Consider the following 27,121-nt stretch of genomic DNA (forward strand, 5'->3'; position numbering starts at 1 on the left):
TTTACCGTTCCTTTACAGAACTGTAACCGCTGGTTTGCAGCCACGCGGTGGAGGCGGGAGAGGGGCAGCCGAAAGGGATCGTTCCCGGGGACAGCCGCGAGGGTGTGGGACAGGAGCAGAGTTCCTGCTTGCCGGATTGCTGGCAGCAGGGACCGACATTGATTTCAATGTGAAATGAGGCCATTGCTAATATTAAAGTTTTAAGCTGCCACGAGTCTACGGCTTACCATGTCTGCCTGCAACAGAAATTCCGTTGTCCTGACACGGTTCTCAAATGTGCTGTGCAAGACCCCAGGCACTGAATGCGAAGGCCGAGAATTCGACCTTGTGCTGAGTGCGCATGTGATAGGTGCTGTGCATGGTCTTGTTCACAGAGAAAGACTATGTTCTTTGTTCACAACTACATTTATCTTTCTGAGGAATTCACTCCCTTTTTCCCATTCCCACAGCCCCATCTGCGACTGTCTCACAACCTAGCCTGGCATCACACTCCCAGAGGCTAGCGAGGATTAGGCATAGGAAGAAGAGGACACGGGAGGACATGTTCTCAGAGCTTATGGCCTGCTCCCGAGCCCAGGCAGCACAGCAGACCCAGTGGCGGGAGAACTTGTCCCAAATGCAGCAAGCAAACATGGATCGGGAGGAGAGGTGGCGGCAGGAAGACCAGCAGGCGACTCAAACCCTGCTTGGACTACTGAGGGAGCAAACGGACACGCTCCGGCGCCTTGTGGATGTTCTGCAGGAACGGAGGCAGGAGGACAGAGCCCCACTGCAGTCCATCTCTAACCGCCCTCCCCCGCCACCAAGTCCCATACCCCCCTCACCCAAAGTGCACAGAAGGAGAGGCGGCAGAGTCCACGCAAACTCTCACTCCACCCCTGCAGAGAGCTCTAGTAGCAGAAGGCTCTCATTCCCCAAAATTTGACAAGTTCTTTCCTTCCCGCCTGACACAAGCCCCCGTCCAAGTTTCACCTCCCAGTTCCATGTGTAGTTGATAATAAAAAATAGATTTCTGTTAACTAATGTTTCCATCATGTTCTTTTGGAGGAGGGGGGGAAAGGGGGATGGTAATTGGACAGGACAGTCACCTTTGGCAGGGTACATAGGCGGGGGCAGGTACAGCAGCAGGGCACATACACAGTGCAGTGACTAGTTGCCCTGGTCAGTCTGGGAGGTGGTTTTCATGTTCTGTAGTGGGGGGTGGGTTGCTCTGTGACTTTGTGGCGGGGGAGGGCAGTTACAGATCTTAAGCGGCGGTCCTTATGCAGGATCACAGAGCCACACAGCAGGAGATCTGTAACCGTCCTCCCCCTGCCACAAAGTCACATAGCCCCCCCATACACACAGTCCCGATCAGGAGGGGTGACAGGCTCCGTTGAAAGAACCAGCCCACCACAGCGGAGCCTGTCAATCCTTGAGTTTAGAAGCTTTCTTTGCGTCACTACACTACACCCGCTCCGCACCACAATCCGCGTCCCAGTTTTAAAAAATTCCCGCGAAAACAGTAGTAAAGAAAACGGTGTTCATTAACAAAGTAGAACTGATTTTATTTCGAAACGTGTGTTGGAAGGGGGGGAGAAGGGGGTATGTAACTGGAGAGGATAGTCAACATTAACTGGGTAAAGAAACGGGGGCAGGTTCGGCTTCTCTGTACACAAACTTTACAGTCACAGGTTACCCTGCTCACTCAGGAACCTAGCTTTCAAAGCCTCCCGGATGCACAGCGCGTCCCGCTGGTCTCTTCTAATCGCCCGGCTGTCTGGCTGTGCGTAATCAGAAGCCAGGCTATTTTCCTCAACCTCCCACCCCGCCATAAAGGTCTCCCCCTTGCTCTCACAGAGATTGTGGAGCACACAGCAAGCTGCTATAACAATGGGGATATTGGTTTCGCTGAGATCACAGCGAGTCAGCAAGCTTCTCCATCTCCCCTTGAGACGGCCAAAAGCACACTCCACCACCATTCTGCACTTGCTCAGCCGGTAGTTGAAGAGTTCTTTTTCACTGTCCAGGGCGCCAGTATAGGGCTTCATGAGCCAGGGCATTAGCGGGTAGGCTGGGTCCCCGAGGATGACTATAGGCATCTCCACATCCCCAACAGTTATTTTGTGGTCCGGGAAGTAAATACCTTGCTGCAGCCGTCTAAACAGACCAGAGTTCCTGAAAACACGAGCGTCATGAACCTTGCCCGGCCATCCGACGTAGATGTTTGTAAAACGTCCCCTGTGGTCCACCAGTGCTTGCAGCACCATGGAAAAGTAGCCCTTTCTGTTAATGTACTGGCTGGCCTGGTGGTCCGGTGCCAGGATAGGGATGTGAGTTCCATCTATGGCCCCACCGCAGTTTGGGAATCCCATCGCTGCGAAGCCATCTATGATCGCCTCCACGTTTCCCAGGGTCACTACCTTTGGCAGCAGTACATCAACGATTGCCTTGGCTACTTGCATCACAACAACCCCCACAGTAGATTTGCCCACCCCAAACTGGTTCGCGACTGACCGGTAGCTGTCTGGCGTTGCAAGCTTCCAGAGGGCTATGGCCACTCGCTTCTGGACAGTCAGGGCTACCCGGGTGTCATTGCGCTTCAGGGCAGGGGACAGCAACTCACAAAGTTCCAGGAAAGTTCCCTTCCGCATGCGAAAGTTTCGCAGCCACTGGGATTCCTCCCAGACCTGCAGCACTATGCGGTCCCACCACTCAGTGCTTGTTTCCCGTGCCCAGAATCGCCATTCCACGGCATCAACATGACCCATTGCGACCGTGATGTCCTCGGCGCTGGGTCCCCTGCTTTCTGAGAGGTCTGTGCTACTCTCAGACTTCAGGCCATCACCGCGGTGACGTAGCCTCCTCGCCTGACTTATCTGCATCTGCCTCAGGGAAAGGTGTATGATAAGCTGCGAGGCGTTGAGAGCGGCCACAACTGCAGCGATGGTCGCAGTGTGCTCCATGCTCGCAGTGCTGTGGCGTCCGCGCTGTCACTGACTAGAAAAGTGCGCGAACTGATTTCCCGCCGGCGCTTTCAGGGAGGGAGGGCGGGAGTGATGGACGGATGACGACAGTTACCCAAAAGCACCCTGGACACATTTTTTTTACCCAGAAGGCATTTGCGGCTCCACCCAGAATTCCAATGGGCAGCGGGGACTCCGGGAACTGTGGGATAGCTGCCCACAGTGCACAGCTTCCAATGTCGACGCTTTCCCCGTTAGTGTGGACTCACAAAGTCGAATTACTGTCCTTAGTGTGGACACACACGTTCGACTTTGCAATATCGATTCCAAAAATTCGATTTAAGTAAAATCGAACTACTCTCGTAGTGTAGACAAGGCCTGAGAAAGAGCTTTTGTCTGTGTGCTCCTGTGTAGTACACTTTGGTGCTCTGTCCCAACTCAGAGAGATCTATTATTAAGTGACCCCATTCACAAAATACTGCAATAGCCACCACTGGTTTCAAGGGCTTCTTGTGTGGATGGTTGATCCTGAATCCTCTTGCTGAGCAAGTCTGCCTTCACATTCACTTTCCCAGCAAGAACTACTACAGGCAGATTTGGTTCTGGATATGCTACATTTACGGTTTTCTTGCCTCTGCAGATAGGAGCTGAGAATGTACTCCTCCCTGCTTGTTGATTTAACACATGACCATGTGTTGTCAAGCACCTGTACTACACACAGCTGCAGGAATGGACAAAAGGCTTTAATAGCCCATTACACTACACTGAGCTCTATTACTCTGATATGGTGTCTGGACTCCAGGTGTTCCTTAGATCATGTATTTTGATACACAACCCAGCCCAGATTGGCAGCATCCAAGGTGATTGTGATGGCAGGAAAATGAAAAGCCAAGGGTCTCCCCTGAAGATTTTATCTGTTTTCCACACAATTAAACTGTTGGAGCATTGGAGAAGGGATGGTCAATTTCATCTGTACATTTAGTGTGTAATAACCTACTACCCATGTTCAGATGAGCAAAGGTCATGGCATAGGTCGATGAGGAATCAAGCCCACTAGTCTACAGAACTGCTTGGTTTGTACCAGTTTTTCCCTGGGATCTGTCAGGGAGTCTTGAATTATGAAAAAAGTGTTGTAGTAAAAATGTATGTCCTTCAGCTAGTCTGAGACACATCCTGTCTTCTGTTTTATACAGGTGGAGATAAGAAAGGAGAGAACCAGATATCCTTGGCTGGACTGAGAAGGCCAGAGCTGATAGGCAGAGCAAGCTTCTCCCTGCTCTGCATCTGCAATATGTCAAACAGGGGATCAGATGTCTGTGGTGAAACTGTTTGCAACTTGAGAGCATTTGCCTACCTCCCCGAGAGTTCCTGAAACTGTCCATTTATCAGGAGGGGAAATGGATGAAGCACCAATCTATATGTTCCACCAAAGGTGTCTCATCCAATTCCTCAGATATAGGCAGCTCCTCCTGCAGTTGTGAGGGATCCAGGGTTAATATTGGTGTCAGCAAGGAAGGGTGAATCAGTGCCAGGTGAATAGGCAGCTGTGAGAGGATCAATGCCAAAGGAGGAACGGTGCCACAAGAGGTATAGGTGCCAGCGCACAGGTCAGTACCAGAGTTGGTCATGTTGCCAAAGTCCTTCATGTGGCCCTACATATAGAATTCAAGAGGGCCCTGCATGAGATGCTTCCATGGTTTCTGGATCTGAGGCAAGGGCAAATGTGCAGAGTAACAAGGTCAAGACAGGGGACCTTAAAGGTTCATTTCCAAAAGGGTTGGAAGTCTCTGAGATGGTTCCAGATTGAGACCAGAGAATTTGGTACAGGAACAGAGACAGGCCGCAGAAAAGTACATGATAGGCAGTGGGGAGAGGGTCTAGTAGTCTCGATGGTGGACTCCCACTCAGGTCTACAGAGATTGAAGGGGTTACCAGCATCCAGATCAATGAGGGGTCCAAGTTAGTTGAGGACAATACACTGGCTCCAGAGGAACTTAAAGAGATTACAGCTGTGCCATATGAGAGTTTCCAAGGCCTTCATATGTCAGGAAATACAAAGAATAGCACTTGTTCTCTTCTGCTTTTACCCTCTTGTAATGAGATTCTTTGTCTCCTTCCTTTAACCCCAACAGGCATTTGCATGCACTTACTGTGCCAAGACAGAGGTATCGGTGCTGGAGGAAAGGTATGCCATTGGGGCAAGGGCAATGGTGTCAGAAGTGGGCACCAAGGTGGGTGCTTCCTACATCACTTCTTATAGCTCTTACAAGGCTCTGGGCCATAAAGGCTCTGAAGGCTCCGGGGATAAGTCAGGCTATGTACCCTGAGTTTTTCTACGCCACTCTTAATTACAAGAAATTGGTATATTAGACTAAGACCTAGCTTGACTGGATAGAAGCAGGTTCCATTAATTTTCTACAGTAACAGTGAAGCAACTGCGTACATTGTGGGGGAGTCTATACCCTTATAAAAAGGGCTATGATGTCACTCTCACACAAGATCTTATATACCACAGAAGGGGCCAACGGATATGGCTTTTCAAGGTGCTTTTGCAGCTCAACACCAGGGACTATATATCCCACATCTGAGAATATACAGGAGCACCTCAGGGTCTCAGTTTTCACATACTCAGTAGAGACTTGTTAAGAGTTTGGAAGCTAAGTTTTCTGAAAATGCCATCTGTACTGGACATGCTCTAGCCCACGCTCCAAGAGCTAGGCAGAACTTTAGCCTGGAACATCAACTACAGGTAATGTAGCAACAGGCACCAAAACTAAGAGCAGGAAGACCATTTCTCCTGTGCTCTCAGGAAATATGGATGAAGAAACAGCTGACTTCAACGCAGAAGAGACAAGAGACAAGCACGGATGGGAGTAGATTCATATAACTAGCTCTGGGGAAGGAGAAAGACTGGGATTGGCTGGGCAAGAAGACTGAGATGTGACTCTGATGGGAGAGCACTAAGGAAAAAAGACAAACTAGCTAGGCAAGGAGAATGGTATGAGGTATTGGGGACGGGGGAGAGAGAACTACTGAGACATGAGTGGGATGGAAGGGACAGACACAGAATGGGTCAGGCTTGGGGAAAAGAACAGGGGCAGGAGGATCTGTGACCACTAGAAAACACAGTTCTCCAGAACTTCAAATGGAACCAACATTCCCAAATCTCAACTTATTTCTGTCATCAGCAAAACAGCTGTAAAACCTACCACCAAAATGAGTGTTCATCCTCTTTTAGTGTCTGGTTCACATACCAGATGACAACCTACTGCTGTCAGTGAGCAGTTACCATGAGCCCAAGTGGCAGATGTCTGTGCTGTGAATCTAAAGGGTCCAACCCTGTTACTCACCCTGTGGTATCAATATAAATCTATGAAATAACTTTTTTCTTTTTTTTTTTTCAGATTTCCTTTTAAAAAAGCTACCAACAAAATTATAGATAAAAAGATGTGAAAAAATTAAGTTTGTAAAGTCAAGTACTCAAAAGTTAGGCAATGTCAAAATTAATATTGCCCATAAACTCATGGTCTCCCTAGGAGTATGCATTATGATACAATTGCCATTACATAATCACATTCATTTATTTATTTCTAAAAAGGACTCCTGCCTCAGTCACAGCACAAGTTAGAACTGCTCGGAGGCTGAAACAGGATTGCGTAATGAAGGAAATGTGTATAATACCACTGCCTTATTTGCTGCAGAATTTAGAAGGCGTGTAGTGAATAAGGCTGGGGACAGTAGGTTAAGACAGTTGAATGATCCTCTGGAGAACCGGATTCTCTCTCTGCCTCTGCCACAGAGTTCCCATGTGATTCTGGACAACTTGTTTAAATCAAATTTACCCCATGTGCTTAGTTAGTGACCATCTGTGAAATGATATGCAGAAGTGCTAAACACTCAGCTCGAACTAGAATCTATGGGAGATGTGCTTTGAACATGTGAAATGGTAAAAATATGTTACGTGCTTTGAAAAAAATCAGGCCCTAGGCATCTCAAATTGGGCACCCAAAATTAGTGTACACTGTTGACCTTAATCTCTGTACCAGAGCTTCCTGTATGTAAAACAGGGATAATACTGTCACCTTACAGGAGTGAGGTGAAAATAAAATGTATTATTATTTGTGAAGCACTCAGATTGTGATGGAGTGCCACAGAAAATGAGGAAATGAATTATGTATTCGGAGCAGGCTCTAAATGATGTGCAGTAAATAAGGTATGGGGCCACACACTGAATCAGGATAATATAAAATATTAAATAGCAGCTTGCTGCTCATTAAGCACTATTCATCTTCTGCACTGAATGAGGCAGGGGTCCTTAGTAAAAAATAGTATGTGATCATATAATTAAAATCTAAGACTATTGTAATGTATATGCCCTAAAGCTCAAATTAATGCTGTAGAGGCTTAGACTAAGCTCTTTGGGGCAGGGATCTTTTGTTCTGTGTTTATACAGCCCTTAGCACAGTGGGATCCTCATTCAAGACTACGGCTCCTACGTGTTATGATAATATTCTTAATTCTAGCATTGCTTAACTTTGCAGTGCTTGACTTTGCAGTCTTAATATTCTTTTAACTTAGTGACTGTGTGTAATATTAGTTCCATAGCACATCATTGACATACAGTGGAAAATAAATAGCAACTGAAAATAGCAAATCTTATTCATTATACCGACCACTTTACAGATTATCACAATCAAGAGTAATTATGAGTTGTCTTCCCCACATTCCCTGTACTTCCTCAGATTTCATTAAGATTTGAAATACTAAGATTTATTATTCCATCATTTAGAAGGTAGAAGAAACACTTTGGATATCCAAAGAAAAAACTCCTTAGGAATCAGCTTAAGTTGCTCAATAATAGGTCATAGGGCGAGATTTTTCCCAACTGTATTTTCACAGTAAAATCTTATATCTTTGCTTAATACTTAGTATTTGACAATCACTGAGTCATCTGTAACTATAAAAATATATAGTTAATTTAATTCAAAAGTTTCCTAATGAAAAGTTGATAGAGCCTAAAAAAGTAGCACTAAATATCAGGCAAAGGAAGGAAAAACTAAGTCAGAGTGGTTTTATTAGATTGAAAACCATTGTGTTATGGCATCATATTTTTCATTTGAGGACCCCTAAAAATTTTGAATGGAGATGCAGACCCCTTTGGAAATCTTAAGACAGTTTGCAGACCCCCAAGGGTCCATGGACCACAGGTTGAAAACCCCTGCTGTAACACAATACATGGGCAAAAGCAATTTAATGCCAAGCATTTTTCATAACTTACTTTCCCACATGCACGACAGTGGTGTCTTCTTTTTGTAAATGTGAACTTGACTTGGCAGTTCATGCAGTTGGGTGCCTCTGAATCGGGGACCCAGGGTGGCTGTTTTAGTCCCAGAACTAGAGGTGTTTTAACAGGTTCTATGCTTGCAGGCACACAACTTCCGCCTGCTTCCAAGGAGTTTTCTGTATCAGACTGATTACATTTGGAGCTTATGTCAGTACTAGTTTTGGTTTCTGAGAGAGGGGCCTTTGGGGGTATGGAATTCACTTCCTGGAATTCAGTCGTAGGCATATTTGGCTTGCTGAGCTCTCTCTCAATTGCAGTTCTTTGAGGAAGATTAAGCAACTGTTTAGGTCTAGCACCTCCAGTATTTACGTTCTGATGGCTAAGAGTAGGGACAGGTACTTCAATAGGAGTCTCAGTTATATGGTTAGAGGCCTCTTGTTGAATAGGATATGTACTTTTTTCTGGGGGAGACTCCAATTTATATTCAATATCAGCTATTCTACAAGTACTTTTAATACTGGAAATCTCTCCAATCTCCTCCAGTTTTGCTTTTGTTTGTGAATCATTGACCTTTTTGAAATCCAGGTTTGCTTGATTTCCATCAGACTCCAGCAGATCATCCATACCTTCTTCAAAGGGCTTTGAATTATTGGGCTGAAGACACTGTCCAGATAAGAAGGCATCAAGCTCAGCATCACTAATCAGTGAATCACTTTTAATTAAGTCTTCCTCAATAGTTAAGTCAGCTAAAACTGGACAAGTAACACTTTGATCATGACTGTCAACTGGCTGAATACCATCACTGCACAGTTCAATTTTAGATTCTCCAACAGAGCCAGCAGCATGGATTTGGGGAGAATCACCTTTATTAATTTTGTTGTCAGATTCCCTCTTCTTTCCAGCTATAGTTATAGCTTCTTCTACAAAGCACTGGTTGATTTGGTTTAGATATCCTTCCTGTTCAGAAGGTTCCCTCTTTCCAGAGGATTCCATATTGGAGAATCCATGCTTAGATTTTCCTGCATGCATAGTCACAGTATCACTGATGACATCTGCTTTTTCATTTTGAGGTATGTGGCCACTTTTGTCTTCTGTTACAACTAATGAACCACATATGGATACAGCAAGTGGAAGACATGACAATGAGGTTTGGATATCTTCATCAGTTACATGTGAAGTTGAAACACTGTGCAATATTTCATTGGTATTAAGTTCTGGACTGCACAAATTTTCTTCTGCACTCTTCATCTTATCTAATACTACCCTATCCTCTATTTGAGATGAAGAATCTGGTAGAACACATTTTCCAAATAATTTTAAACTGCTTTTGTGTAATTCAGAACTCTTTGGCAGATCAGAAGGCAAGGATTCCCCATTACCTGCATCTTTTGAATCTACATTTTCATTAACACTCTCTTCAGGTGACTCTTGACTTATCACACAGCACAGACTTGCATCTTTTAATGATTCACAACGCAGCTTTTCAAGGGTTGTGTCATCTTTGGAACGGAGTGCATTTGGGGTCTGTGATGTTAAAAAGGCAGATGTAGAGTTAAGGCCTGTAATTTGTTCCAGCTGATCGAATACCTGATTATCCTTTAAAGTTTCTGTCCTAATTTGATTATCACATGAATCTGAGAGCTTTGCTTTACCACGATTGTGTGTTTTAAAATCCAACTGGCTCAACTCTTTTTTTGCAACATGTCCTTCATCTTGTAGCGTTGTGTCCCCACCATTCTGTTGTTCTGTGTCTGAAACACCACCGAAAGCTACTGACAAACTACAAACTGTAGCTGGTACTAAAGATAAATCAAACCCAACCAAAGAGTTCTCATTGCATTGGAAGTCATCTGGCTGCAGCTTCTGAATATCTTCATTACTACTCGTTGAATGGATCAAATTACCTGTGTCACTGATGAGATCACATACAGGTATACTACACCTCCCCAGGCTCAAAGGCTGAATTTCATTTGAGGCACCACCATCCACAGTAGACAGAAGATCGAGTCCAGTAACATTTTTCTCATTTTGTGCTGAGGAATTCAGTTCAAACTTTGCTGTATTTGTTGTAGCCTGACTGGCTAGAGAGAATTCTTCTGACATACTACAACTGCTAACATATTCTTGCACTTTTGGTACCAGGAATACAGGTTGTAAGTAATCCAATTCTGAAGAGACTGAATGCTGTATTGAATCACACTGGTTTGCAGCTGTTCTGTAGCAGTCAAGTTCATCTATTTAAAAACAAAAAGGATCAAAAGCAAAGTTTATAAAACTGGTTCTTCACACGGCACTCCCACCTCGCAAAAGCTTTCTTCAAACAAAAAACACCACTTAAGAAGAACAGACCAAATTTTTTTCACTTCCTCTTGGTCTTAACCATTTAAGTTTGTTTTCCCCAAACAACAAACAACAATAAAAAGTAGCACAAAGATCCATCTAACCTGTATTTTGCTCAAATTCATCAAGTACTTTGTCCAAGTCACAGACTGCTGCTTTAAAGTAACTGTCCATTCTAGTTATGGCTCTAGTGAAACTTGAGTCCTCTTGTACCTACAAAGAAGAATGTGCTGTTTTATTTATTCAAAGGATTGAGTGGCAAACTTGCAAATTTTAGAATAGCTCCTTCCCTTCTCCCCATATACAGAATCCAAGATTATAAACACTGCATTGTAAAATCCTTTATGTTCAATATGTTCTCAAGAATCCTCATGAAGACAGAAATAAATAAATTTGTTAGTCTCTAAGGTGCCACAAGTACTCCTGTTCTTCTTTTTACAGGGATTTAAATGGCCTTGCCAAAACTGAATCATTTGAAGGCATTTGCTGTACTGTCACAATTTCATAGTTTCAAAGAGTTTAGGGTAGGAATGAACCACAAAGAACAGACACCACTTGATCATCTAGTCTGACCTCCTGTGTATCTCAGACCATTAAATTTCACCCATTAACCCATATATTGAACCCAAAAACTTCAGATCAAACCATTTCAGTCCTCAGGAAGCTAACCTGAGGTGCGCCACAGGCAGAGGACAGGAGAAACTTGAGGTGCCACCAATGCCCTAAGGAGAGGGATGGGGGTGGTGGACAGAATACAACTGGCAAATTGTGTATTGGATAGGAAAATTCCTTCTTGATCCCTGAAAGCAATCAGCTGAAACTCTGAAGCATGAGATTTGATTACAGTCAATGTCTTAGTGCAGGCTGCAAGTATTATGAGTATGCACAGGGCAATGCAGAGCTTCTTGTTCTATGGCACATTAAGGGAAGGAATGAACAGGGGGAGTCACAGACTGCAAAGCCTGACTCCTGACCACCTACAGAACACAGAATTCCTCCCAGAACTAGATTAAAGTATATTTTTTAGAAAAAGATTTCTAATGTAATTTTAATGATCCCAAGTGAGGGTGAATCCACTATCTCCCCCGATACAGTGTTCCAATGCTTAATTACCCTCAGAGCCAGGAAGTTGCATCTTATTTCAAGGATGAAGTTGTCCAACTTCAACATTCAGCCACTGGATCTTGTTATGCCTTTGTTTGCAAGACTGAAAATCCCCTTACTATCAGATATCTTTTCCACGGGTATATACCTGTGCACAGTGATCATGTTACCTCTCAAACTGAGCTCCTTCAGTTCTGGGTTGCAAGGCTTGTTTACCAGTCCTGGGATTATTTTTGTAGCCCTCCTCTTTCCACTATTTCCATATCATTTTCTGGAAGTGTGGACACCAGAACAGTACACAGTTTTCTAGTAGCAGTCTTACCTATGTTGTGTACAGAAGCATGACCACTTCCTTATTTCTACTTGATATTCCCTTTTTATACATCCAGAGATCACATTGGCCCTTTTTTGCTGCAGCATTGCACTGAGTGCTCATGCTGAGAGTGATCTACAATCATCCCTAAGTCCTTCTATGAGTCACTGCTTTCCAAGACAGAGGTATAGCCAGCATTCTATGTTCCCAGATATATTACTTGCATTTACCTGTATTAAAAAACACATTGTGATCATTTAACCAGACTATTCACATCACTTTGTAACAGAAAAATGCCCCTTTTGTTGTTTAGTATTCTACTAATCTTAGTGTTATCTACCAACTTTATCAGCAAAGATTTTATAATTAAATGGAAGTTTGTATTAGAAGGAGGAGGAAAATGAAATGCAACTGCTATTTAGATGTATACACATTTGCAGAATGTACTGAAGTGTATGCGCAAGGCAAGAATCAACAACTCAATTATGTTTGAGTACAATAGCTAAGAAACTTTTTGAATACATAGTGTCTCCTTTGGGTTACTATACTCGCAGCCATGTATTACTCACTCTAACTGACATGCAGTCTTTAGTGGGCTGTGTGACTTGTCAACTAAACCCTTTATTTGCCTATAAAACAGGCATAGCATAGACAGCAGTAGTGCAAGCGTCCCAAATTGTTTTAACCCCATTCCTTGTCTCCTTTCCTTGCCCATTCAGTCAATCATCTGCCTCTGCACCTAACACTGCAAAAAAAAAAAGACAACCAGTTACAAAATAACCACCACATTTGATATGTGGTCTCCTGGCAAGTGAGAACTTGACTGAGCCCACAAACTCATTTCATGTAGGCAATAAAGAGTCTTCAGATGGCAACAACTTTCAGCTGTTACCCATTTGATGTCATTTAGCCTAATGATTTGGGGCACAAAGCTTATTTCTATTAATATATTGAGAAATGTAGTCCAAGACAAAACTACTTTAAGTAAATATTATTTTATGTTCTGCCTGCTTTAGTTATTCTATGCATAAAGAAAGTTACAAGAATTGAGGGAAAAATGATGTTACCAATACTAGACAGATGGGCCTAGGTGGACACAGGGCCTTCTTCTATCCCCAAGTCAGTCTTCAATAGTAACCATTAACTTATTCCTTTGCATGATAAATTATTTAACTAGATCACTTTGCACAAATAAGATTTTTAGAAACATTACATAAAAAGAAAACTGTAGTGTAAACATTTATTTTAGAAGCTACCACTTCATGTTTAGAAATTGTATTAGGAGTGAGAACCTGTACACTTGCTTTTAGTCTTGTCACAAACAATTTTTTCCTCTTATGAGAAGGGATATAAATGATCAGACCTACAGGCATAAGCTCACCACTAACTGATGGGGGTTAGGCACAAACTTCTCCCAAAGACAGGTTATTCTGTAGTTGTCCACTGTGGGCTTTCTTGTACCTTACTCTGAAACACCTCATACGGGCCACTATGAAACAGGATACTGGACCAGAACTCTGGTCTGATCCAGTATGGCAATTCTTATGTTTCTATACTATTAAACCTTCAAAAATAAAATATTAATACTGCCTTAAAACACTACCTAAAAATTTACTTTTATATGCACACTAATAAAAATTACTGAAGAGCTTTATGAACATTGAATTTCAATATCAGAGTTTAGAGTGTCATTACATTATGCAGCACCGAAATCTGCAACCCACATACAAAAACCTTGTAATTCAGACATATGTCACCTATGAATTATGAGTAAAGTAATTATATTCAAGCTGCAGAATGGGGAAGCTGTTGGAGAAAGACAAGACAAATTATCTGAATTATCTTAATTTTCTTCTGGGGCTCTAGTCAATATATTAGCCACTCATGCTTCAGTCTCCAGGATTAGGTTCTGGAAAACTGTCAGTGGAATTACAGCCCTATAACTAAGTTACCCACTTACTGTAACTGACTACTTGAACATCTTTTATTATATATGTTAAAAATACAGTAAGCAAAGTATCTAATTACACAGCTCCTGATGTTCAACATTTTTAAAAAATTCTATGTTTAGAGTATTTTAAAAGGCAAGACAGGACTAGATAGCTTTAAGCAACTGTTTTATCTTTTATTAGAGCTTGAATTTGTGTTTCTGTGACAAAAAGATATTTAGGAAAAATAATTAAAATCTTATAACTGAACTGTTTACAGCTCAGCCCAATATATACATAGAATAAAAAGGAAATAACATAAGAGGTTTTTCATTAATGGCTGCTCACCTCCTGAAGAAAGATTAATAGGATATATACATTTTACTGATTAAAAAAAATTAAGGGGTACTGAGGCAGAGTGAAAAGATTAAAGGATTTCTCAGACAAATCTTTGTCAATCTCACACTGAGCCCAATGAACGTCAATCCACATTTTTTTCTTAGAGCATAAACCTCTCTGGGGCAGGGACTGTCCTCCTTTGTATTTGAACAGCACCAGGCATAACAAGGACCTGACCTTTATTGATGCTCCTTGACACTACCAGATTAGAAACAAATATTTATCCGTAATTGGTTGTGGAAGACTGCTGCTGAACACAACATAACATACCCCTCCCTCAGGGGGCTGAATGCATTACAGCTTTGGATCACTCCTAGCCTCCACCAGAAGGGGTTGAAAGAGGCAGAAAGCATCTGGGAGGACAAAAGGCTGCCTGAGTTTGGGAGGGGAGATTTGCGGTAGGTATGCATGTGGCTTTTTTTAGTTGGGGAAGCTTGTATAACAAGTCCCACTTGTACTGAAGTTGTGAAGAGCCTGCATGCGAGGTGGATTCTGCCTCTGTTTGTGTACTTGCTTGATTATGAAAAGAACACTGTAGAGAGAAAGAATGAAGGAGCATGCAATAGAACAGCATGTGTGGTTTGTGACTGGGGAAGAAGTGGATGAAAGTTGGGGCCGGGGGGAGACCCAAGATGAAACTGGGGATAGTAATAGAGAAATCGGGAATTGAGAATACAAGATAAGAAAGGAATAGAAGAGGGTGAGGTAAGAGACTAGAAACTTGGGGGGAAGGAAGACGAGCGCACAACACAGAAGATGTCAGACAAGAAAAGGACATCAAGGGGAGAAAATAGACTGAAAAGAGAAAAATAGACAACAGAAGAAAGGAAAATTTAGAGTTAAAGGACAAGAACATAGAATGGAGATAAAGTAAATTTTTACTTAACAGAAAGGGTGAATGGCAAAGTGAGGCAATAACCAACCAAGTTTTAAATTTATTTATTTTAAGGGATGGCTCAAGTATGCTATAAGAACAGAAAGAACAGGAGTACTTGTGGCACCTTACAGACTAACAGACTAAGGTGCCACAAGTACTCCTGTTCTTTTTGAGGATACAGACTAACACGGCTGCTACCCTGAAATCTATAAGAACAGAAATTCACCAGGGCCAGCCCCAGCTGTTTAGGCTGCCCGTCTCCCAGTTTTATCTTTAGGTCAAACAAAATTCTCTCCTAATTTCCCCACAACCTTTTTCAGTAGCTGCTTCTACAAGCACCCTAGTTTTTGGGAAGTATCGTGGTCACTTCATAGATGACAGTCCTTCCTGTTGCAGAAAGTTGTGCTGGCAATTCAGTACTGGGTGCTCTTTCCTTTAAGCCAGTACTCAACTCCTAGCATGACACTGGGCAAGACGATGCAGGGGTAAGAGATGCAGGGGTAAGAGGCAGAGCTATATGGCTGGAGATGTTTTTAAGATGAGAAATAAGTCTGAGCCCCTCACTACCTCTGATCAATCCCATGAAATCTTCAGAAGAGAGGGAGCATTAACTCCAGTGCCCAAATTCTAACTAAAATAACTACATTCTGACTACGTAAATTCTCCCTACCTTTTGAATCAGATTTCCCCCCCGCCCTCCTTTCCCCTCCTAAAAAATATATGTAGTGCTGTCAGCATCAAATAGATGGCACATTTCCATCCCAGAGGTGACTAAATGATCATATACTACTGCTATGTCAGTTTGTGGCATTTCCTAGTGATGTATTTAGTGGCAGCAATATTTCATGACAAAAGAATTTTACTTTTATAGCACCCATAACAATTGCCTGATTGTTTGTGGTAAGCAACCACAAGACGCTGTGTATGAATTATTTGTATTTTTATTCTCCTAAAAAAAATCTTCAGTTTTTTTTTTTAAGTTCATAGTGAACAGGGCACCTAGGCACAAGAGGACTTTTTGTTTAGGACAAAGATGGTAAAGGCTCCTCCTGACTGTTCAAAGGAGACAAAAAGTATTTTGAAAAAAATGAAACCTGCTTCTCAAGAGCGAGATCCTTACATTTTATTTACCAAAATGAATGAATGGGGGAGCACGTGAACACAGATGGATAGACAGGGTGTTCAATTTCAGGGTAAAAAGAACGTCTGATGTTTTAGGTTCTTTATGAATGCTTACGGTTTCATGTTAGCATACACTTAGAATCTGGATTCCAATACTGACATACAACCATTATTTTACAATTGTGTATTCAGCAATTAGAGGATAAAGATGCCCTAGAGGGGTTTTTTTCAGTCACATTTTATTTTTATTAAGGTACCATATTTATGCCTGTAAATTATTTCAATAACTAGAGATGTTTCTTTAAAAAAAAAAAAAACTTGTATACTATTTGAAGGTTATGAAAAATCTCTTTTCTTCTGGTCCTTCAAGAGTCTATATTCAAAAGTCTGAGAGAACATATAGCACCATTCTGCTCTATGACATTTGATACCTGTTCAAAAGGTAGTGCTTTCACAGTAGGTTGCTTGAAGATTAGCATGATGCCACTTTTCAAAGCAAAAAGTTTCATACAATAGGGATTGCACATTGGATTGTAGGAGTTCAAGCAACACTCAGGGTATGTCTATAGTGCAATAAAAAAAAAACCACAACACCAGGGCTTGGGGACTATACAATTGTAATACAACCATTCAGGCTTGCACTGAAGCCCAGGCTCTAAGACTGTCCCCTCTTGCAGAGATTCAGAGCCTGGCTCCAGCTCAAGCCTGAACATCTACACAGCAACTTTATAGCCCCACAGGCTCTCTCCCCCCTCTCGCCCCCCGCACAAGCCTGAGTCAGTTTACTCAAGCCAGTCACAGGTCTTTTATAGCAGTATATACACACTCTCAGTTATCTGTCACTGAGCATGTGCCACCACCTCAAGAGAGAAACTCGGGCGAGGGGGGGTTAAATATTTATGAACTGGAAGGTTGGCAGTTGTAGCTACAGATGGCAGTCTTACAAATTTTAAGGGGGACAAGGTGGGTGAGGTAATATCTTTTATTGGACCAACCTCTCTTGAGAGAAGAGAGAAGCTTTCGAGCTACACAGAGCTCTTTTTCAGGTCTGGGTACGGTACTCAGTTGTCACAGATAAATACAAGGTTGAACAGATAGTTTAGCATAAGTAGTTAACACATATTGTAAGGCAGGGGTAGGCAACCTGCGGCACGCATGCCGAAGGCGGCATGCGAGCTGATTTTCAGTGGCAGTCACACTGCCTGGGTCCTGGCCACCGGTCCGGAGGGCTCTGCATTTTAATTTAATTTTAAATGAAGCTTCTTAAACATTTTAAAAACCTTATTTACTTTACATACAACAATAGTTTAGTTATATATTATAGACTTATAGAAGGAGATCTTCTAAAAACGTTGAAATGTATTACTGGTACTCAAACCTTAAATTAAAGTGAATAAATGAAGACTTGGCACACTACTTCTGAAAGGTTGCCAACCCCTGTTCTAAGGGACCATTCAAGGTGAAGTGGCCCATTAACACCACTGCAGTCAAAGGACAAAAAGGAGGGTTAGTGGGTTACAGATTGTTGGAATTAGTGTCTCGCAAAATTATAAATTTAAGCTCCCAGCCTCATCTTTTCAAAGTGTTGTACAGTTTTCCTTTAAGGATGAGGACTGAGAGATCAGATAGCGTCATCAATCGCTCTGTGAAAAGTGTTTACCCACAGATGATCTGGTGTTTTGTTTTGTTTTGTTATTTTAATCATTTCCTGTGAGAGTTCTTTCGAGAGCGTACTGATCATCTGGTTTCATCCACACAGTCATTACTGGGGCATTTAGTGCATTGGATGGATGAGGTACACCACATGTTGGCACAGATCTTAAAAGATGTGTCATGCAAGGTGCTGATCATTGTAACAGTGGAGATATGAATGCAGGTTTTGCATCTGTCAGTTCTGGCACAATCAGATTTGTAACCCACTAACCCCCTTTTTAGTCATGTGACTACAGGAGTGTTAACAGGCCACTTCACTTTGAATGGTCCACTATGTTTCTGTATTGTAGTTTACATGAATTATTACTCAAAGTTCTGTATTAATATGCCTAGTAATGAGTCCAAAAACATTTCCTGGATCTTTCTTGTTATCTGCATTGTTAAAGACATATTTGCTTACAGGTATTTTTAAATAAATTACCAAAATAATTGAAACTAGCATGATTATATTGTGTTTTGACAAATAAAATATGCAGAATTTTTAAATATTGTGCGCAGAATTTTTTTAAATTTTTTGGTGCAGAATTCCCCCAGGAGTAAAAGATGTTTTACACAGTTAAAGACTGTATGGCCTACGTCTATCCTACTGACTCACAAGGACTTTCCAGTTATTTATCCTTGGGTGTCAGTCAACTCCTTTTTAAAAAAAAAAAAAAGCTGATCATGAATGTTCCAAGGAAATATTTACCAAAAAGGTATTTCTTCCAGTTATCAATCCATTCATTTTGCAGGTTGAGCACTGTTATAATTGAGCCTACAAATTTACCCTAATACTGAGCGTAGCTGTAAGCAGTGAGCAAAAGTTTATAAAATGTCAAGAACAAAAGTTAAAGGGAAAATGTATGGAAGGGTGACAAACACTGAATGAATCCAAGAAAAAAAGGCCTACTGTAACAACTCAAGAACTTGTGTTAAGATCATGTCTGGTAAACAAAAGCAGCTTGGAATCAGAAATCAGTGAATCAAAATGGGTGTGTCAGAAATTAAGCCTAACTGGTGGACAAAATAATGAGAAGATGAGCTATTCCACCCATCACTCCCCTTTTGGAATCCTTAGAGAAAGATTCTGGGGAGAAAGAACAGGAGTACTTGTGGCACCTGTTCTTTTTGCAGATACAGACTAACATGCCTGCTACTCTGAAACTCTGGGGAGAAAAACTGGCTACTGAAGTGAGCTTCACGATCAGGCTGCCATCCCCATCATCTCTGGGGCCTTTGTTATCCTACTGAGAGATGTCTTCACCGGATCAGGCCAGAGAGGGATCCAGATGACATCCCTATCTCTGCTGGCTCTGGCTGAATCCCAATCACCACCTGGGATGTGAGACATTGTCAAACTCCCCACCCCTTTGTGTTTTCTTCTCCTTCCCAATTTACTAACCTTCTCCTTTTTCCTTCTGTTTACAAAGAGTCTGTATTAGCTGGCCAAGACTGTATATTTTGCAATAATGCTGTGACCAGAAAGAGGCAACTAAAAGCACTGCCCTAAACTCATACCAGCATTGCCTGTTTTTTTTTCCAGTAGTGATGTTGCAAGTGAAAGTCAACACCAGAGACCGAAGCTGTATTTTCTACTTCTGCTGGTCTTTCCTGTCCTCATGTATGTGTTTGTTGTGTTTTGTCTTAAAGGAAATGAGATCAAACTTAACAGCAACAACAACAGCTCCAGTTATTTCAACTAACTTATCTTTTCCTCAAAGAGACAGTTTTTACCATATATACTACCATCTAAAACAGTGGTTCTCAAAGCCGATCCGCCACTTGTTCAGGGAAAGCCCCTGGCAGGCTGGTTTGTTTACCTGCCGGTCTGCAGGTTTGGCCGATCACGGCTCCAGGACAATGGGGGCTGCAGGAAGCGGCGGCCAGCACATCCCTCGGCCCACGCCACTTCCCGCAGCTCTCATTGGCCTGAAGTGGTGAACCGCGGCCAGTGGGAGCCGCAATCAGCCGAACCTGCGGATGCAGCAGGTAAACAAACCGACCCAGCCCGGCAGGGGCTTTCCCTGAACAAGCAGCAGACTGGCTTTGAGAACCACTGATCTAAAAGACAGTCAAACTAGGGAATTTTTCCTTCTAAAAACTCTTCAGTTAAAGGAAAAGGTAAGAAGGGGGGTTGTTAAAAGCAAGCCTTCATACCTTACATTTCAAATCCTTTAACTGCTTTTCCTTCTTTTCTATATCTTTAATAAATGGTTACAAGGATTTTTAACGGTGTTTGCACCATGGTACTAAGCAGGCTGAGGTCTCTCTATACCAAACCCTGAACCCTGTTTAAAACTGTTTAATGTTGGGCAGTGATTGGTTTATGCCAACATCTTTCATTCCTTGGGCCTATTTATTCTATCTAAATTAATGTAACAGCACCCCTATGGTACATATGGGAGATAAGGGTGTTTGCTAATGTAAAAAACTAAAAGTGCATTCCACTTTTCTACGTACACATTTGGTCTACTTGGAAACAAACCCACCATAAAACCTTAAACTCACATTCTCATTGTTTTAAACTTACCCCAACATTTTAGGGCTAGCTTCCTTTTCCAAGCCATTTTTTCATTCTTTTGTGCCTTAATTTATGGAGTACTTGCACTGAACATCCGCTATACACTTAAATAGTAGTAGAAAATAATCATCATACAAAAAACTTAATTGCAATATCAGCAAGTACATATGATATATAGTGTAATTACATGTACTAGTAATACACCTATATAGCGTAAGCCAGTACGTGTAGCATAGCATGTATAAAACTACAGAATTCAAATAAGTTACATCTTTAAAAAAAGGCCTCTGGAAAAAGTATGACCTTTAATGACATCTTAGAATATACTAAATATGCTCGTCAAATACCCTTGTTTCCCCAACCAAAATGAATACCAAAAAAGCTTGTTAAGCAAAAAGCTTAAGTGGATAGAAAACAAGAGGAACAGTGTGAATCTGATCAGTCATATCACATGCCAAAGCCATGTCTCAAGAAACTCCTGCTACAGCACTTCACATTCCACAAACAGAAAGATTATATAAAGAAATATTAGCAGGCATTTTACCCAGTTCAAGCTGAAATGTGAGGAACTCATACTCTGTACACAGGGTTGCATTCATCTGAAGTATATGGTATATGAGAACACTTGAAAAATAGCTTTAAACAGCAACTTTAAATTCTAATTACTGATTTTATATTTTATAGAAGACAGGCACATAGATAACATTTCAGTTTTCAGAACGTAGCCTCTCTTATGGGCTTCCTAGTCCATCCCTTTGTTTAAAAAAAAAAAAAAAAAAAAAAGTTTGCGGGGGCAAAGACCCACCTTCATTTTGAGTTTTGTAAAAACTTATAGACTAGTCATAGGTCAAAATTACAAAAATATCTATCCACTTGATCTAGAGACCAAAATAATATTTTAGTGTTTAATAGTAGCTAATGTTTATGAAGACCTGGGTGGGGAGGGGCACTATGGCCCTAATCCAGAGACAGATCTTTGCAGACTCCACTGGCTTGTGAAAATATAAAACCCTACTGAAACAAGGGCCTACCCTGCTGATCCAACTGCAGGATCAAGAACTACATTATTTAAAACAGTATGCTAACTCAGTTGTAAGCCAGGTTTAAACAGATGCAAGAGTGTCCATATACAAACACTATGTCTTCACTGCAAAAAGTGTGATTTTAACATCGAGATAGCTATCTGGATATAAAAATCCTAGAGGAGACAAGGCACGGAGGGAAGAGGTAATTGTGCTCTGTCTCAACAATAATTTTACAATAAGATAGTTTTCTAAATCTGTGCAACATCATATCGTTAAACCAGTCCAACTCTGTGTTTAGACCAGATCCTTTTTAACCTTTCTTCACTAATTTTTATGGTGCAATAAAAATAAGATGCCAAGAATGGTATCAGGGTTGGGCTGTTTTTCTCCTACCCCAAAGAGTCCCTACAAGTCCCTAATGATCACCTGTTCTCCAGTATTCCCACACTTCAGGAGGACTTACAGGACTTCAAGCATGGAGGTGCACAAAGTTCTGTTTGTCAGCTACCTTTGGAGTTCATCAATATTGCTATTTATCTCACAAGAGGTGGTCTAATTCACTACTGTCTGATTACTACTACAAAATCTTCAGAATGTGTTATTAACCACTGGCTACAGCACTCCTTGTTGAGCAGTACAAGGTATTACCTATACCCACAGGTTTGGTGCTTACTTCCTCTGCAAAGTTAATAGTTGGGTCAGGAAGTTAAGAAAAAGAGGTACACGTTGTGGAAGAGTTTTCAAACATACAGAAAGCAAGACATATGAGCACTATTAACTGTAGGAATATGGCCTTGCTTGGAAGTAATGTTGCTTCATACTTAAACTAGAGTGTACAAATTCCACTGACAAAGATTTAACTCAAATTATACAAAATATTATAGTTCCTGAGATAAAATAACCTGACATCTTTGGCCTCTTAGCACTTGTTATATGGTAAGAGAAATGACCCCAGGAATATAATGCCTGAGGCCTGGTTTACACCTAAAACTTAAGTTAACCTAGTTATGCCACTCAGAGGTGTGAAATATTCACACTCCTAAATGATGCTGTTAAGCTGACCTAATTTCCAGTGCAAATACCACTAAATTGATGGAAGAATTTCCATCAGCCTAGCTACCATTGCTCAAGTGGGTGGATTTACTACAGTGACAGAAAAACCCATTCCATCCCTGCAGTGACTGTCTATCCTACAGCAGCACAGCTGCAGCCTGGCCACTTTTCTATTCTCACCCACCCCAACACCAAATAATTTCTGAAACAGTCTTTTGAATATACAGTACGGAAAATTGTATGAAGTGAGCAACGCAGTGGAAAGAAGTCAACCATCCAAGGCAGATCACTTGTTTTTGTTATCATTGTTCCAGGACCCCAGCAGAACAGCTGGGCCATCAACAGCCAGTTCAATAATTGAAGAATGCATTTTCCTAACAGAACAATTAAGTCTCTTACTGACTGTGTCTATTGCTCCAATATTCCCATCTGCATCAGCTTTCATAACTCACCTTTAGAAAACAAGTCATAGATGTACCATTATTTCAACAATTCTGAAAGATGACCAACAACTTTTCCTCAATCTAATAGCTAAATGTTTCTTCTGCTGTTGCTGATTCCTGTCTTTTGTGATAAAATAGGACTACCGACTATCATGTATAACAATTTTCTATTAGAAAACTTCTAAATGATCCAACCCTGGAAGCTAATACTTAGGCAAATTTAGACACTGTTGGGAACCTTTAACTGCAATATTCATTCTTCTAAAATAATACACTATTAAGAATCAGCTTCAGGAATTAAGATATGTGTATGTTAAGTAAGGTTGTGTGTCTGCCACAAAAGTCATGGATTCCATGACTTTCCGTAACCTCTGACTTTTGCAACGGTCAGTGCAGCTGGCTCAGGAACTGCCCAAACACTCAGCAGCAGCAATTCGGGTAAAGGAGGGGGTTCAGGGCTGGGGGTGTGGGGCAGCACTTTCCTGGGGGAGGGAGTGACCAGCATGTCCTTACAGCTCCTGACCTAGGCAGAGGAGTCAGGGTGCCCTGCGCCTGCTGTCCCTGCTTGCAGGCACCACCCCCGTAGCTCCCATTGGCTGCGTGCGATTCCTGGCCAATGGGAAAGGCGGAGCCAGACCTTGTGTTGAGGGCAGCGCCCGGAGCCTCCCTAGCCTTCCCCCGCCTTAAGAGCTGCAGGGACACACAAAGCCAGGTAGGGACCCTGCCAGCCCTCCCCCCTCAGTACCAGCAGGAATCCCCGGCCATGCACCGCTGCCCCCCCCCAGGGGTCCCAGGCCGCACATCTAGCACATACAGTGCCCCCAGACTGCCCCCCAGAGCACCTGCGGCCCCCCCACCCAAGTTTTAGTTAGGGGTATATAGTACAAGTCATGGACAGGTCACGGGCTGTGAATTTTTGTCCTAGACTTTTACTAAAAATACCCATGACTAAAACATAGCCTTAATTTTAAGATAGCATGATTTTTATAGACTAAAAAAATACCTGTGCCACTCAAGTGCTCCACAAGCTAAGGCTGCTTTACATATACATTGTTAATTAAATCATTCAGTTGTTGGTCAATTGTACTCACTAGTCCAGGGGTCAGCAACCTTTCAGAAGTGGCAAGTCTTCATTTATTCACTCTAATTTAAGGTTTTGCGTGCCGATAATACACTAACGTTTTTAGAAAGTCTCTTTCTATAAGTCTATAATATATAACTAAACTATTGTTGTATGTAAAGTAAATAAGGTTTTTAAAATGTTTAAGGAGCCTCATTTAAAATTAAATTAAAATGCAGAGCCCCCCGGACCGGTGGCCAGGACCCGGGTAGTGTGAGTGCCACTGAAGATCAGCTCGCATGCTACGTTGGGCATGCGTGCCATAGATTGCCTACCTCTGCAGTAGTCTATTTTGAGCAAATCAATCAAAATAAAGCAAAACATCAGTTTATACTTCTCCAATAAAGCAACTGAAAAGAATTTTCTGCTTTTTATGGTATGGCAGTTGGCACAATTCAATAACCTGACTTCTTGAGAGTAATCACCTATTATACAGTGCCTGTGGAGTGCAAATTGCTTCAATCCAAGTTAAAGATGTCTAAAAAAAATAGCTGGTCTCCACAATAACAATTTGCAAACAAAGTACCAGTTGTCAATATTTAAGGATGGTGTTAGGTTTGTCAACCCATTTTACTCCACCCCACCCACAGATTTTCAAAGGTTGTAATCATTTACATCATATCTGCCTAGATTAGATAGTAAATTCCTTATGGTCGAAAGTTTCTTTCTACATTTCTAAAATTTCTCCTTCCAATTCATAAAATACCTTGCACATCTAGCAAGCTATACAGATAATGATTTCCAGGACTACTCATAAGTCTTTGTTACTAAACTATAAGAAATACGGTGGCAGAGACTAGAAGAAACTATTCATGCTCTGCAAAAGGCTTTCAGTTTGAAATGGGAACAGCCAAAGAAGTTAAATATGTTCAGAGATCACTCACTTTACACCCCCACTCGACAGAAAGTTAGTTTCTAAATACGGTATGAAAAAGAAGCCAGCTGAGACTCAGAGGGGACAGAAAGAAGAAAGAGCAGGAAACATTATACTGTGATCCCACAGCACTCAGGGGTCTCCCTGTACTGGGAACATTCAAGAGTCTCCACAAAGGAGGAAGGAAGAGCTGTGGGGCAGGGTGGGAGGGCTTGGGAATGGAAAGCGGCTGTTTAACACACACCAGAGAGGGACAATGAATCCCAGGGGCGCTCACCAACTGGGACAGCTTTCCAGAGCCTTTTGAAAGTCCAACAATAGAAGCACAGTGGTTTGCGAAGAGCCTCAACCCCAAATCCTCCACCACCAGATTCCAGGGACCCCTCATCACGGGAGAGGGGGGAAATAAACCACCCTCCCCCATACCCCGCTCACGCCAGGAACTAACCCTGCCCCCGCAATACCCTCCTCATCCCGAGCGGAAGGGGGGCCGAACTCCCGTCTCCTCACTCTGCTGGGGGGGAGAGGGCACTGACCCCGCCGCCCCGAAGAGGCTGCCCGGCCCCACGGACGCGGCGCGACTCCGTGATGGGCTTCTTCGCCGCGCCTCAGGGCAAGGGGCCGGATCCCGCCTCGTGTGTCCCCCCTAGGAGCCTAAACCGTGCCCCCTCCGGGGCCACCTCGCTCACCTCATAGGCGCCTCTCCCCCACTGGCTCCGGGACGGCGGCCCCGCACAGAGCGACAGCCACCACCGCTTCGCCGCTTGTTTGCGTTTTCACGGGACTCGCTCAGGTTCCTCCGCGCATGCGCAGAGCCTAGTTCTCCTTGGCCCGACAGAGGCTGCGGCCATTCCTTGGAAATTCCTTTCTGCGCCTGCGCAGAATCATCCACTTCCCTCTTGTGGGGCGTCTTGGCTGCCGGGGGTGAGTTTCTCGAGAGCCTCCTGCTGCATGGTGCAAGGCGGCGTCCAGAGATCTAGCCCCACCCCACCCCCAGGGCCCAGGAGGCGCTGCAGAGCCGGGAAGCTGAACGGCTGGAATCAATGAGCAAAATTATCCTTCAGGTCCAAATTTGCTGCTGGCTGGTAGCTGACGCCAGCCGGGTCCCCGCACAGATCTCACACCCGTTTAGTTAAAATGCATTAATCTGTTTAGTGACACACACATTCAAACCGATTTCAGTATGTCCACACTGCAGTCAGCACCGGTTTCGCTACTTCAGTGGGCAAAATATCAGTGCAAGTTTTGTGTGAAAAGAAGCCCTCAGTTCTGTCCCACCTCCTTAGATTCAACAATTTTAGTATAAATTATGCACCAAAACCTACGTTAAAGGACTATTCAGGTTGCAAAAACAAAGCAGTCAGATGTTAGGAATTGCCAGAATTAAGGTTGGCTGTGCACCCTTATTTTGTTACCCTTATGTGAATATAAGGTTGCCAACTTTCTAATGGCACAAAACCAAACACCCTAGCCCCGCCCCTTCCCTGGAGGCCTCATCCCCGCTCACTGCTCTCCCCCATCCTCACTCACTTTCACTGGGCTGGGGCAGGGGGTTGCAGTGCAGGAGGGGGTGAGGGCTCCAGCTAAGGGTGCAGGGCTCTGGGCTGGGGGTGAGGGAGTTGGGATGCAGGAAGGAGTTAGGGGTGGGGTCAAGGGATTTGAAATGTGGGAGGGGGCTGCGGGTTGAGGCCGGGGGTTGGTGTGTGGGAGCATAGGCGCCGACTCTGTGGGTGCTCCAGCCCTGGAGCACCCAGGGGGAAAAAATGGTGCATGCTCTGCACCCACTAGCAGCTCCCCTCACCGCCCCAGCTTGCCTCTGCCTCCTCCCCTGAGCGCCCCTTCGCTGCTTCTCCCTCTAGCTCTCAGCGCTTGCGCCGCAAAACATCTGTTTCACGGCAGCAAGTGCTGGGAGGGAGGGGGAAGAGGGCGAACTTGGCGCACTTGGGGAAGAGGTGGGGCCAGGGCAGGAATTTGGGGAATGGGTCCAAAAGGGGCAGGGATCGAGCACCCACTGGTGCCAGGAAAAGTTGGTGCCTATGTGTGGGAAGGAGTACAGGCTCTGGGCTAGGGTGCAGGCTCTG

The 27,121-nt window shown here is 43.1% G+C and overlaps 1 protein-coding gene across 2 annotated transcripts in view; it reads right to left on the reverse strand.

Moving 5' to 3' along the window:
• The window catches only part of ZFYVE16 (zinc finger FYVE-type containing 16), a 54,921-nt gene extending 29,089 nt beyond the window's left edge, over positions 1-25,832 (reverse strand). For both annotated transcript variants that reach the window (XM_054031599.1, XM_054031598.1), the window contains exons 1-3: positions 25,730-25,832; positions 10,674-10,782; positions 8,224-10,463 (exon numbers count right to left, since the gene is read on the reverse strand). In XM_054031599.1, the coding sequence (XP_053887574.1) occupies positions 8,224-10,463; positions 10,674-10,743 (2,310 nt within the window). In that variant the 5' untranslated portion in view covers positions 10,744-10,782; positions 25,730-25,832. The remainder of the gene's footprint in view (positions 1-8,223; positions 10,464-10,673; positions 10,783-25,729) is intronic.
• Positions 25,833-27,121: the final 1,289 nt, after the last annotated feature.

Source organism: Malaclemys terrapin, chromosome 6, assembly GCF_027887155.1.
Source record: "Malaclemys terrapin pileata isolate rMalTer1 chromosome 6, rMalTer1.hap1, whole genome shotgun sequence".
NCBI classification, from domain to species: Eukaryota; Metazoa; Chordata; order Testudines; family Emydidae; genus Malaclemys; species Malaclemys terrapin.